Source organism: Boleophthalmus pectinirostris, unplaced genomic scaffold (genome assembly GCF_026225935.1).
Source record: "Boleophthalmus pectinirostris isolate CB_2022bp ecotype Guang Dong unplaced genomic scaffold, ASM2622593v1 HiC_scaffold_2, whole genome shotgun sequence".
NCBI classification, from domain to species: Eukaryota; Metazoa; Chordata; class Actinopteri; order Gobiiformes; family Gobiidae; genus Boleophthalmus; species Boleophthalmus pectinirostris.
Window position 1 is genome coordinate 4,072,728 of NW_026571152.1, and position 15,523 is coordinate 4,088,250.

The following is a 15,523-nucleotide window of genomic DNA, read 5'->3' on the forward strand; positions in this document are numbered from 1 at the left end:
AGAAAGACTTAACTAACAGATAACAGCTGCCTGAATGATCATTGCATTGCATTATTAGTAAATCATTCTCTCATAGTTTACTAATGATTAATAAATGCTCAAATGGTTAGTTCATGAGTAATTAAGTATGAAATAATTATGAGTAACTATTTACATCACAGGCAAATTAAGTGCAAGTGCTAATTAAGGTAGTAATTAAGTAGTTACTAAGCGTGAATCATTATTACTTAAATCTTTGTTCATTATTAATTAAGTTGTTGTTCATGCTTTATTAAGACTAAATAAGGTGTAGTTATTATAAAGTGTTACCCATAAAATTAAGTGCAAATTACCAAAAATTAAATGAATTAAAGAGGCAGCGTTTTCATAAGATGAGGGAACAGTCATAATCATAATCCACATAGTGTGACACACAAAACATAATAACACACTTCAAGCTCGGACATGACAAGATAATCAAACATAGGGTGACTCTTTCTGCAGGAGACATGTGCAGTAGAGCGTGGGGAGAGACTGGGTGATGATGCGCTGAGGAAGATGCTGTTTGATTGTGTTTGAACAGTGATTTTGTGCTTCATACACAAAACCTCCTAATGGAAAACACACGAAGAAATGCAGATGATGCAGCTTTTAAGATAAAGTCGATTGATGTGGCTGTGGAAGAAGGAAACAGAGCTGCTGCACGTGAGCTCCACATCAGTGAGTCAATGGTGAGACGTTGGCGACGGCAGCGTGACGAACTGACTCGACGCAAAAACACAACAAACTTTCAGAGGCGATAAAAGCAGACGGCCCCAACTTGAAAACGTTCTTAAAGACATGGACACCTGAGGCTTATTCAGGTGCGACCTATAGGCGAGTTTCATTGTTGACAAAAGCGTGCGTTGCATGCTGGGAATTATTTTGGTCGGCGGCAATAAGCACTAATTCAACATGACGGACGGAGCGAGAAAGCATGTAAAGGGTATTGATCCTGGTTATTTATCCACTCTAACGGCAGAGGACCCAAGACCATTTGACCAGAAATTGGTCATAAGCATCGATGGAGCCAAATCACCCTTTTCAACCCCGATAAAATGAAACCAAATTTCTGGTCAGAATCACCAACTACCTGGACAAATATTCACTTTGGTGATATCCACAATGACTTGGTGGAAACTCCTGGGCCATTCACAGCAGAAAAGATGAAAACCTCCAAGAGTCTCGATGTGTTGTTGAACTTGTTGGAGTCCACGGTTTGTTAGGATCTTCTACGTTTGCTCTGTGGATGTTTGAAAGTCGTTTAATTCACCGTTAGTGGTTCTTTTCACTCGGAATATGAAAAAGACATTTTCCTTCTTCCGTGCTTCTATGTGCATCCAATAATGCAGCAGGAATTTACCATTATCGGGGATAAATACGCGAGGTTACGCACTGTGTTTGACCGACCGCTATCCTGTTTCTTGCCTCCGATCAAAATATTTCCCAGCATGCAACGCAGGCTTTTAATAACAATGACGTCAGCTGAAACTCTCCTATATATGTACAATTTTAAAATGTAGCTGATGCAGTATATTCAGGTGCCCTCAATAGTCCAGAAATGACAGTAAACAGATGTAGAACACAACCAGTGTAAGTATCCATACTGCATTGTGTTACCTTGCTGGATGTTTTGGCCAGGATGTCTTGCAGCTCCATGATTTTCTGCACCAGGCCGTGGAAATCGTTGCAGGTGGGACAAGCTGAAACGGGAGACAGAGGACAGGGTTTCATTTAATGCAATGAAAAAGCAACCGTCTGCCACAGATATGCCGCCGAGCTAAACATAAGAGGATTTACATTACATGTGTTAACGTGTCAGGTCCAATATAGAAAGCCATCAGTGGCCTCAATAATGTGAAAAAGATAAGGCTTATATAGTGCAGATGTGCTGGATAAGTGGTGGGGGGAGTCTTTTGGTGGTATCCAGTTGTCTTTAGTGCTGATTTGAAATGACATGGATACATTTAGAGCTGGTTTAACTCTTTCCCCCTTGGACGCCCACAAGGAACAACCCATACATGTATGACTAGAGCTCCCCATACAGCATAACTGTACAAAAGAAAACAGACTTCCACGACTGATTCTAAATGATTTTCACACTCGTGAACTTAATTGAAACACAGACATATTTGGTATCTCTGGAAACTTTAGACTCTGAACTCTTCATTTATGGATGTTTAAATGCGATTTACAGGTTTATAACAGCTCGTTGAAAATGAGAGTTTACCTGGTCAGGTGCAAAATAAAAAAATAAAAAACTACATTCAGCATCTGATATATGCATGTTCTTAGTACTATATTCAAATTATATATATATATATATATATATATATATAATATATATATATATATATATATATATATATATATATATATATATATATATATATATATATATATACTTTGTCAGTATCTGTATTTAAACAGATTTCATATCACCAGATACAGTAAAGCCAAGTGTACAACTGTTTTTACCTGTTGTTCACCTGTGTGGACCTAATTATTTTTTTCCATTTGACTTATTCAACTAATTTAGATTATTATAATATAATAATATAATAATAAAACTCTTCCCCATCAGTGGGTGTCCAGTATTTGTCATCTTGGTTACTTTCTCTTGTGCAGAGCTCCACATAAATGTTTGTTCCTGTAGCGATTCTGTCATACATTGCATCTTGGACTGAAATATTTTAAGGACTGGCCTGAGAAACATCCAGATTTCAGGGCAATTTTGGTTCATAATCGAGTATAAAGCCCAGATAGTTTGTTGGGACATCGCAGGACTCCACACAGACACATCAGCAGCATTCTCACCTTTGTAAGTTTCGCTCTCTGAAAGTCCCTCACTCTCACTGTTTTCCACTTTATAATCAACTTCATCATCACTTGAAATGTATAAAAGTCACTTTCTCTAAACTTATCCATAAAATACATCCGCTCCTCATTATTTCTAAAACTGTGTGTCGCAGCGTCGCAATCTTTCCATTACACGTGTTTCGTGTTGTGTTTTTTCCGGAAGCTACAATTGTCACTATTTCGATTAACTTTGGAAAAAATCTGTGAAAACGTATCCTTGGAAAAGAGTTAAATGCTGTTAGAGCGTTAAACAGTGACCACCCACCACTTCTGAAAGTAAAGTTCTCATTAATTGTTCCCATAGACATTAAAACAAATTATCGAAAGTTTGAAAGCTTGCTAAACACCACAAGACAAATGTAACAAGTACTGTATATAAATCTCTAATTTATGAAAACATTTAGCTAAATTTTAAGCTTTAAATGTATTAACTCACTCACGTCCCACATTCACATTAGGCAACGTCTTGCTGAACGACACAACAACACGTACATTGCTTGCTATACTTCTATATCCTGTACGATCACTACTACTTTAGCTCATTATTTCAGCAGGAGTCTAGACTGAGTCCTTGTTTTGACCCAGTTAAGTCCTGCTTCAGACCAGTTTTAGACCCATATTCGATTATAAACTCACTTCTGTTGAGGTCGGGGCACTGGGAGATGTAACCCTGCGGCATCACCAGGATCTCCACGTCCTGCATCACCCCCTGGACAAAACAAACGCAAAGTGATTAGTTTATTTTAGGTCTGTTGTGCACAGGAAAATTGACAGCATCTTCTACATATTTACGTATGCACATTTCTAAGGCGCACTTACAATCCTTTAATTTTCTCAAAAATCAACAGTGCGTCTTATCCAGTGCGCCTTATGTATTCATTCTGGTTGTGCTTACTGACCTTGAACCGCTCAAAAATCTGTCAAAATGTTTTAGTACGACTTTGGTAAACTACAAAGCCGCACCACTTGATAGATTGTCGGAACATTACGATTATTGTACACATCAGGACACAAGGACCAAACTGTTTTTTCAGAGCTTATAGTTTATGCAAATGAGCCATGTGGTTTTAAGTTTTGTTTCTGTAAAACGTAAACAAATATGCGCAAAGCTGCATTAAACACATTATTTTTAGGGATGTAACAATAACTGAAACACTGTGAGTGTATCGTATCATCAAAGTTCTCACAATAATTTCGTGGATCATCACAATATATTGAATTACAAGTCTCTTCGCTTAAATGAAGAGTTATGGTGTAACAATAGCTTAAAAAAAAAAAAAAACAGAGGGAACTACAAAGACCATGATCCTTTGCTCCATTTCAGTGCAGACTACAAGAAGAAATAACAGTTCTAACACTTTTAAGTTTTAGTTCTTTGGATTAAGTCTTGTCAAGGCATTTTAAGAGGAAAAAGTAGCATATGGGTTTGGTCAAGCAGTAACGGAGGGAAACGGGCAGATTTTTGACATTCAAATGTCTCTTATTCAGAAACTAGAGGAACTATTGAAATAAGTAAAGCATCAGAATGTAGGAAAGAGTTACACTCCAACAGGGTCAAGTTAAACCTGTGATATTCTTTCAAGTTGTTGACAAAAAATTTAAATGAATGAAATATGCAGCACTTTTTGGGCAATAAATCCAAACAGTGATAACTCTTGGTTCTCACTTCCATATCCTTAACAAACTGGTTTGAATATTTGCTTCATATAGTTTTCTACCATATGGTACAAGATTAGGTTGAAAAACCTCTTACTTTTTGACTCATGAGATTTTTTATGAAGAAAGGTCATGGTAACGGAGGGAAAAGTAACGGAGGGAAAATTGTGCAAACAAGTAGAAGGTGCAGGATTTTACATCATTTGTCGCTTTTTTCTTCCAAATACTTTAATATTACTTCAAAATGAAAGGAAACTATTTCTATAAAATATGTCAGTCCTTCCAAGCAAATTTTTATCATTTTAAATAAATTTTTTGGGAAAAATCATGTCCCTTCATCAACAGTTCAAAGATGGAATAACACAAGATATGATGAAATACATCCATTTATTGACATGATTTGCAGGTCTTTGAAATTTGGGAAATAATTTTTGTTCCATGTTTCATACATGGTCTGTTTAAAACGTATGGAACTTTAGAACCAAAAATGGTACAGAAAAAAGGTCAACAGTTTCATAAACTAGAGTACATATGTATCTGATCAATACATTTTTATATCAGATGTATTAACTTGAATTTTTGGCCTTGCTGTTTACTTCTGCTTGACCGGACCTGTATTCACAGTTTTGTTCACTTCCACAAAATATTGCAATAAATATCGTACCTTGAGATGTATATCATGAAAATATTGTACAGAGAGATTTGATATTGTTACATCCCTAATCTTGAGCCTCCCCTCAATACGCACGATATCACAATAAATATCGTACCATGAGGTTCATACTGTGATGATATCGTATCGTGAGACTTGGACATTGTTACACCTCTAATTATTAATCGGTATATTTGAGTCGTCCTCGTAGGAAATAAAAATCAAACGTAAATGATCCATCCACTTTCACATTCATAATCCACATTCACCAAGACAGAGAGACAACACCGGACGAGTTACACCACGATCTGCCGATAGATCGTGGACGCCTGGACTAAGGATCAGTCTCAAGTGTCGTCCGTTTGTTTCACTTAATGCTCCTTATAATCAGGTTCATCTTATGTTTGAAAATAGAAGAAGAGAATCCAACATTACTGATATTGCGCCCAAAAAACTACAGTAATTACAAATACAGACTACGGTTGCATCTTTCCTTCAGTATGAATCTGCTCGTCACTTGTAGAGTCTTTATATTTCATTAAATGTAAATGTTTTCTCTTTTATTTATGGGTTGTTTGTTTTTTCACTTTAAAGCAGAATTTCCAGACGCGCTCTCTGCTGCTGCTCACGTCAGCAGAAAACGGGGATGAGATGTGCAGAATAAAGTCAGGTTGTGTTCAGAGAGCACAGTGTTCACATCTCCAGGAGCATCCACACGTGAGACGAGTCCCAGCTATTTCCAAACATGCTTCTAGAGACGAAAACAGTACAATAAGGTACAAAATGTTTCTCTAAAAGACAGGATATTCTTTTATATAGAAAACTGCAGAGTTTGTGATTTGATAATTGTGGTAAGTGCGATGTGGATTCGTCCTCTTCTGGACACACACTAGGATTCTTGCAGTCAAAGCGTTTGCTGCTCTGTGGGAGTTTTGGCTGTAAGTGGATTTCTCTGGTGCATTTTCCTCCTGACAGCCATAAACAGGAGATACACATTCTATTTACTTCAATAAGTCTCAAATGAAAACCTTTTCCCTCACGCTTGTTGAGGTTTAGTCAGAGATGGAGCCTGGATTTGAGCTGGTATGGAGCTGGATGAAGCTGATATTATATGTTTCATGCTGTTCTGGTTTAAAACTCAAAGCCCTCCCATATGGAAAAAAACTGGAAAAAAAAGATAAGAATTTACCAGTGTCTTTGTAGTAAATCTTTATATAAGGTTAATATGTGTCATGTGTGGTTTACTCCTGAAAGTGTCCCCCTTTTGTATTTACTCATACAACTATATTATAAAAAACTAATAAAGATAAAGTGAACATTTTGCATGACATTTACAGGTAATGTACATGATCAACTACATTTTCTTTGTATGTTCCATATAATGTTTGTATTCTTTACTTATATGTTGCAGAAAAAACAATCAGAGTCTGAAGGGGGATTTGAACCCAGGTCGACCATGTGAAAGTCCAGTAACTCATTTGACGTCTTGTCAGTTGAGTCATGTGAAAAAAACATAAGTGTGTAGCTGCTTTTTGGAATATTACAAGTCAATATAGAACTTTGTAACAATTAGGATTTTGCAGAGTAAAAATCTTTTTACAGCCTGATGTTTGTTCACTGTGAGATCAGTGGAAGATGTTTTTTTAAGGTTGTAATGCAATATTTACATTACTGTGTTTACCCCCATGCTGCACACACACACACACACACACACACACACACACACACACACACACACACACACGACACACACACACACACACACACACACACACACACACACACACACACACACGCAAACACACACGCAAACAGAGACACACACACGCAAACACACACACAAACACACAGACACACTCATACTGATAATTTTCTTTCTCACTCTCACACACACACAACACAGTAATCAAGTTTAAAGAAACAAACTTCATTCACTTGTTTTTCTATGAGTCTGTGGTAAAAATGACCTTTGTCCAACACTTGTGAGGAGATTGTGTGTGGGATTAGTGTCATGTTCAGCTCTTGCAGGTTACAAAGTTTTATATGTTTCATGCTGCACATATTTACCAAAGATCTTGTAAGTGTTTTCACTGTCATATACAAATCTTGTAGGATTCAGATAAAACATGTTCAAATGGTGTATGATTTGTCTCTACCTTTTCCATATGGGCTTGCACCCACATGACACCCACAGTCACAAACAGCAACAGACGGTCATTTTTAATATAATACTAGTATTTTACTGTGTACTAATCTGAACATCAGTACTTAAAGAAATCACATGAATTGGTACAAAACTGGAAATTTCATGAACAGTTTTAGAACAATATAGACATTTCATCAAAACTAGAGTCAAGAGCACATGGCAATAATACTGCAAACACTGTGCTGAAAATTATACTCTATAGTAAAAAAGTGTTATTATTAGATTTTTTAGTAACCAGATTTCTAAAAGGTACTGTAACCACACTAACCAAAACCCCACCTCATGTCTAGCTCTCTCTTGTTCTAATTTTAGTTTTAGTTCTGGTTTAGTCCTGGTTTAGTTTAGTTTTTGGTATCAGGTTTTGGATTAGTCCTGGTTTAGTTCTGGTTTAGTTTTTGGTTTAGGTTTTGGTTTAGTCCTGGTTCAGTCCTGGTTTAGTCCTGGTTTAGTTCGATTTAGGTTTTTGTTTAAGTTTTGGTTTAGTCCTGGTTCAGTCCTGGTTTAGTTCCGGTTTAGTCCTGGTTTTGTTTTAGTTTTAGTCCTTTTTTAGTCCTGGTTCAGACCTGTTGTAGGTGTTCCTTTAGTCCTGGGTTAGTTGTTTGTTTTAGTCCTGTTTTAGGTTTTGGTTTAGTCCTGGTTTACTCCTGGTTTAGTTCTGGTTTAGTTTTTGTTTTAGGTTTTGGTTGAGTCTTGTTTTAGTTTTTGGTTTAGTCCTGGTTTACTCCTGGTTTAGTTCTGGTTTAGTTTTTGTTTTAAGTTTTGGTTGAGTCTTGTTTTAGTTTTAGTTTTAGTCCTGTTTTAATCCTGGTTCAGACCTGTTTTAGGTTTAGTCCTGTTTTAGTTTTTGTTTTAGGCCTGTTTTAGTACTGTTTTAGTTTTTGTTTTAGTCCTGTTTTAGTTTTTGTTTTAGTCCTGTTTTAGGTTTAGTTTTTGTTTTAGTCCTGTTTTAGGTTTAGTTTTTTTGTTTTAGTCCTGTTTTAGGTTTAGTTTTTGTTTTAGTCCTGTTTTAGGTTTAGTTTTTGTTTTAGTCCTGGTTCAGACCTGGTGTAGGTTTATTCCTGGTTTAGTTTTTGTTTTAGTGCTGTTTTAGTTTTTAGTTTTAGTTTTGTTTTAGTCCTGTTTTAGATAAAATTTTTGTTTTAGTCCTGTTTTAGGATTAGTTTTTGTTTTAGTCCTGTTTTAGGTTTAGTTTTTGTTTTAGTCCTGGCTCAGACCTGTCTTTGGTTTAGTCCTGGTTTAGTTTTTGTTTTAGTCCTGGCTCAGACCTGTCTTTGGTTTAGTCCTGGTTTAGTTTTTGTTTTAGTCGTGGCTCAGACCTGTCTTTGGTTTAGTCCTGGTTTAGTTTTTTGTTTTAGTGCTGTTTTAGTCGTGGCTCAGACCTGTTTTTAGCCACACTTGTGTTAACTGTAGTATTTGGAGCCTGAGTGCATTTGCTTTCCTATACAGGCTGCGTTTCTGTGCAGCGGACGAGAAATTGTTTTTAAATTGTCTTGCCACTTCAATTTACCCACCATAGATTTTCAAATGCGACGGAAATTACGTGCTGATTTTTGCAGGCGCTGTGCTCAAATTGAAGCAGAAAGCAGCGGCGTCGATCAAACTCGGTAATATAGGTTATTTGCAGTCATAAAATGCACTGTCTCATCTGCCTTATTTACTGCTCCGGGAGCGCTCTGGCACTTTGGGGTAGTTTAAGGACTCTGGATGTCCAAAATGTAACTTTTAATAAATATCGTGTGCATTAACAGTAAATGTTTACTACCTCGTGTATGGAGCGTGTATTTTGTACATGGGTCTGTTACCAGCTCGTCTCCATGGAGATGTGATTGCTTTGCCTGCGTGTTCATAACAGGGCATAGATCTTGGATATATTGAATTACAGATGCTTTTATTGCTTTAGCTGCATCAGTCCCATGGAAATAGAAAGGTTTAAAGCCATATTGTGGAACATTTCAGGCAAAGCAATAACGCCTCCAAACAATCTGGTGGCAAATCCTCCACCAGACAACACTGTCCAGGGCTGCTCCATTATCGAAAAAAATAATCATTATATCAATCAGTTATTTTGGTCAATATTGAAACCATGATTATTTTTTAGTTACACGATGTATTTATTCAGCATTCTCTGTCTCTCTCAAAAAAAAAAATAAATAAATAAAAAGAAAACACTTTGTCATGGATAATGTACGCAAAATGTTCCTATATTTTACTGAAAATAAATATAGGCAGCAAATATGCGCAGTTTTGTTGATGTATAAAACCTAAAATAAATAATAAATAAAAATATACCTTGAACATGAAATAAAGCAGAAAAACATAATTGTCTCCAAAATAAACTATATATCCAGCTCTTCTACATATATATATATATATATATATATATATATATATATATATATATATATATATATATATATATATATATATATATATATATATATATATATATATATATATATATATTATATAAAAAAACACGCACTAAATAAACATTAAGCTTTAATCATTTCAACTTGATTATATAAGTTTGGAGATGATTTGACACACAAACCGAAACTGCGATCAAAATTCGATTAATTGCACAGATTTAACACTGTCCACCCTGGGCTATACTGTCATTCAAACTAAACACAAACAAGCACCAAAACAGACTCTCTCTAAACTCACTTTTACACAATTGTTCAGAAGAGTCACACAGACATTTTCCAAAAATAATATGGAGTTAAATGAAAATCTGCTGCCTGTAATAATGAAAGGGCACTCTGAAGAGAATCACTCCTGCACTTGTCTACAGAGGATCAAACCACTTCTGTTTGGAAATCATTCTGAATCATTGTTGTGTTTTACACAACACATGTCACTAGGGATGCAACAATAACTGAAATATTGTGATATTGTATTGTCAAAAGTCTTTGCAAAAGTTGTCATAGTATACAGTCTATCAAATCTCAAGTGTCTTTGCTTAAAATCATTGTTATGGTGCAGTAATAACTAAAGAAACAGAGGGAACTACTAATATATACATATTTTCCGGGCGATTAGCCGCGGTTTTAAGCCCCTAACCGCATCAAAAAACTAGTGCACGCCCTGCAATCCAGAGCGCCTCATACACGAACCCACTCGGGTGTCCCAGCACGACTTCAGTAAACTATAAAGCCGCTCAACCCGCAGAAAGTTTATTGTCCATAAAATACGGTAATCATTCTTTTCTCTTTTTCAGTCCAATTTACCCAGTGAAATAACTGGTATTATCTCATTATCATTGTCATTATTTAAGACAGAACCAAAGGCATTTTTAAAGGAAAAAGTTTTATATTCACAATGTTATTAGCGTCTACAGAATATTGCAATAAATTTCGTACAGTGAGATGCACATCGTGACAGTATTGTACTAAGAAATGTGGATATCGTTACATCCCTACATGTTACACAACGTTAAACACGGTGTAAAACCCAGATGACTGTGTGTGATTACAGTGAGAGCTCATTGTCTTTATTGTTTTGTCAAACTCGTGTCTGGCCTTACAGCACGTGGCAGAACTAAATCTTTCTTTCAATGAATTCTCCTTGTAATGAGTGTTTTGTGCAAATAAACGTGCTGGTATTTACTCCCTGATGAACAAGGTGGCTGAATTAATTGAATGTTGAAGTGCGTTGTTGTAACACCCCAAGTCCTACTATCAGCACTGGTAATTTTCTCATCAAGTGACAGGCTCGTAAATACAGCCAGAGGTAGTGCGTGTGTGCTAATGAAACGGAGAGCTTTTAAGTGCACGGCCTTTCACAGACCAATACAGGCTCAAGAGGAGAGAGGAGGAGGGAATGAGAATGAGGGAGAGATGGAGAGAGATGGGGAGATAGAAAGATACACAGAGAGAGGTGCAGAGAGATAGAGCTAGACAGAGAGGCTGATACAGAGATACAGACAAAGACAGAAAGAAAGAGACAGATGCACGGTGTAGCTTTTGTGCTCAGTTGAGGGTCGCCAAGAAAATGTTTTACTTTGTCTGGAATGTTCTAGCCTGATTCATCAGACGGTTTCACTTTGTAGAAACTGTCTGACCTTGCAGTGTTAGGATTGGTTCACTCGACGGTAGACGGGTACTTTTTTTCATTTAACCAATCTCTGCTGTTTGGTTGTGACATATGTAATGCGTCGCTAATGGGGCTAACTGGTATATTAAACTTTTCCCAAATCCTGTAGGAAGAAGGACAATAACGTCTTTCCCCTTGATAAAATTCACCAAATATTCTCTTTGTTTTCCGGCTTTCAATCCTCGATCTCGGGAATCGTTGACAAGACTGAATAGATGTCTCTTCGCTGACTGGCTGGTGCTCGAACTCACACTTCCGGGGGTTTTGCAAACCGTCTAGTGTATTTTGATTCCTAGTCGCTGGAGAGAAATGAAATTGAGCCGAGGCACTAGGTGGTGCCAGCCTGGCTACGAATGTTCCACAGTATGGCATTAAATTTATCTTGGAAAAAGCAGAGCAGGTCAAGTTAGAGGGCAGATCTGTATAGAGGCCTTACATACAAAAGGATCCAAGTGTTCCACAATATTTCTGAATAACACCTGTAACTGAATGAATCAAAGACAAGATAAGATTGAATCCAACTTCAAATGTAACAAGCTTATATTTCAGTGCTTTAGCAGAAATGCTTTCTTTATGAAATAGCTGTCAGACAATCTGTTGATGTTGGGACAAAGAAATCAAAGTAATTTCTAGTTCAACTCTTTTTGTTTAATTAAAAAATCTGTTCGCAATGCTCTCTTTAAACAGCAGCATTAAAGGCGCATTGTGTAACATTTTTGGTAGAGGGTCGGCCAACTGTTTATCTCCTTAGAAATGCCATTGCATTGAACAGTCTATATAGATTAAACCTATCCATCACAAGAGAGACAAGCAGGCAACAGAATACAATGCATTTCAATTCAGATTTGTGGCAAGTCGCTCCAAGTCAGGCTAGCGCCACCTAGTGCCTCCGCTCAATTTCATTTCTCTCCAGTGACTAGGTCAGGAATCGCACTACACTAAACGGCAAACATTGGCTGGTGCCTGAACTCGCACTTCCGGGGTTGGCAACGATTCCCGAGATCGAGGATTTAAAGCCAGAACAAAGAGAATGTTTGGTGAATTTTATCAAGGGGAGAAACGTTATTGTCCTTCTTCCTACAGGATTTGGAAAAAGCTCGTTAGAGGTGCACTACATACGTCACGACCAAATAGCAGCGACTGGTTAAATAAAAAAAGTACCCGCCTGCTGTCGAGCGAACGAATCCTAATACTGCGAGGTCAGATAATTCGATGAATCAGGCTAAGTCGCCCTTATTCCCAGAAGAAATTATCAAATTTTTTAGCAATAGAAACACACTAATGAATAAATGCTAGATGTGTATGTTTAATGTCATACCATGAAACATTCCAGGGAAAGCAATTACATCTCCATGGAGACAAGAAGGCAGTGGTGACATTTAATTTTTGCGATGAAAGCGCTAAAATAATACAAGAATCGTGCATTTTAGGACCTGTTTGAGGTGGTCTAGACTACAGGTAACAGGTTTGAGACACAAGAAGACCTCAGACGGACAGAGCGCATTTTGTTGTTGGCAGTGACCCTTTATATTTGCTAAATAATTGCAACGTTTGTGATTTTGGGCCATTCGGTAGTGATTAATGCTCCAGCTCGGACACACATCCATTACCACACAATCACCAGACGGGCCCGTATTGATCTGAACCCTTTATAGTGGCCGCTGATCCCGCCACCGCACCGAGATGTCTCCCCCAGGTGGGACATTTAGGAGCACATTCCTGTCTGGGGGTATACGTCTCCCTGACAATACAATGGACTCCGGCTTAATGAGCACAGTCCACGGGCAATGCAATCATTTGTCTACAATCAGCCTGGTGGGCTTTTCACGCATAATTGCACTGGGCGAAGATGCACACCATAAGAGCAAACAAACACAAAACGCCCATAGCGAGACACGGAACAAAGGCACAGGAAGACACGGAGGCGGGGCTGGCCGAGGAAGGACCGTGATGATTTCATGAAGAGAAATTACGATTCTGTTTTGATCAGGATTCATGTAAAAGTGAATACCTTTATATTGGCTTGACTAGGTTACTAAAGTCATCTGCTTTTCCTTCACATTTTAAAGGTTGTATCGAGCATTTTTTAAGGAAAGAGAAATACAGCGACAGTCCTTTTTCAAATGTTGTGCATGTGCAGTGTTGGGAAGGTGACTTTAAAAATGTAGTCCCCTACAGATTACAGATTACATACCCCAAAATGTAGTTTGTAACGTACTAAGTGTAGTGTAAGTTACTTAAAGTGAGTAACGTAATCTGAATACTTTGGATTACTTGATATTGTCCTGGTTTTAGTCCTGGTTTTAGTCCTGGTTTAGTCTGTTAGTTTTAGTCCTGGTTTAGTTTTGGTTTTAGTCCTGGTTTAGTCCTGGTTTTTAGTCTTGGTTTAGTCCTGGTTTAGTTCTGGTTTTAGTCCTGGTTTTAGTCCTAGTTTAGTCCTGATTTTAGTCCTGGTTTTAGTCCTGGTTTAGTCCTGTTTTTTTTGGTTTTTTTTGTCTTGGTTTAGTCCTGATTTAGTCCTGGTTTTAGACCTGATTTTAATCCTGGTTTAGTTCTGGTTTTAGTTCTGGTTTTAGTCCTGATTTTAATCCTGGTTTTAGAACTGATTTAGTCCTGGTTTAACCCAAAATATGAAAACAGGAAAATACCGTGGTGTAATCCATTTAATTCAACAAAGTAACTGTAATCCCATTACCACTCACTGAAACAGTAACTGTAACTGAATACAGTTACTCATAATTTGTACTCTGATTACGTAACTCCGGTACATGTAATCTGTTACTCCCCAACACTGTGCATGAGTGACACCACCTCCCTCCTCCACAGCTCTCTCAGTAGAAACACCTCCTCCCGCCTCTTTACTCTAGAAATCACACTTGTTTACATCCAGTGCACGCTCAGAATTACTGTTGAAGTGACCTGTCTAGAAAAAATTCAGCGACCGACGCGTCAGGTTTTAGACCATTTGTCTGGTTCAGTCGCGTCATCGCTGGAAGAGATCTCCAAGAATCACCTCAGTTTGGCTTTGCTCCTTTTCCCCTTCTCTTCTTTTTTCAGCGACCTCAAAAACTGACTTTCTTTTGCGGCGAACTGGTCGTGGATTCTCGTCCGCCGTCGCAACAAACTTTGTGTGAATTGCGAGGAAGCTACAGTTTGAAAAAGCCTCTAAGAATCACTGCATAAACCACATAATCCCTGCGCGCTGCGAGTCAGTTACACTAGAAACGTAGGGAGTTTGATTGACAACCTAACAGCCAATAGAAAATGAGGCAGCCTTATTACCTATTGGCTGATGTTTATCTGGCCTCACTACGTCCACAGTTGGTAGATTTTCATTCTTCTTCTTTTTTTTTTTTTGGTCATCATAATTACAAGGCTGCTGCGTCTCTGTAATGGTATTTTAAACTTTCACTGACAATTTGAAACAAACAAAAAAAAAATCCTCCATACAACCTTTAAATCCAAGAGGCTTTATTCACACTACATCACAAACCAGGAAGACGTTGGGAAAGATGCGATCATAACTTCCGGTGTAGTTACCAACAATGGTCTCACCTAACACGGATCTATTAAAACTGACTGTGATAAAACCCATTGAAATAAATGTGAGCAGTGGTAAAATGAAGACTGCATACATATGTGTTTACTGTGCTTTGGAATCACCTTGAATTTAGCGCCTCATCTCTTCCCATCGCTTGTACCCAGTGCACTCGGAGTTGTGTGTCAGAGGGGAAATGATGAAAACTGAGGTATGGTTGGAATTGTTGATTAGCTGAACATAACAGAACACTACAATGACATGGAGATGAAGAAAACTGGGCCCGGGAAGTTGTAATTGCATCTTTCCAAATGTCTTCCTGGTTTGTGATGTAAGCGTGAATAGAGCCTATTGGTTAAATCCACCTGTCACTCACTCAGAGCATTGCTGCCGCTCACCAGTGGGAGGTGTGAGTTTGAAAAATGTATTTGAGTGTACAGAATCAGAGGGTGATTTTACCAAAACAGGACACTATCAATGCCGTGAGATCACAAGTCAC

At 37.7% G+C, this 15,523-nt stretch overlaps 1 protein-coding gene across 1 annotated transcript in view; it reads right to left on the reverse strand.

The window, feature by feature from the left end:
* The window catches only part of nell2a (neural EGFL like 2a), a 306,967-nt gene that overhangs the window by 237,540 nt on the left and 53,904 nt on the right, over positions 1-15,523 (reverse strand). Inside the window, exons 6-7 of the mRNA XM_055155733.1 lie at positions 3,514-3,586; positions 1,639-1,721 (exon numbers count right to left, since the gene is read on the reverse strand). Coding sequence (XP_055011708.1) covers positions 1,639-1,721; positions 3,514-3,586 — 156 coding nt within the window. The remainder of the gene's footprint in view (positions 1-1,638; positions 1,722-3,513; positions 3,587-15,523) is intronic.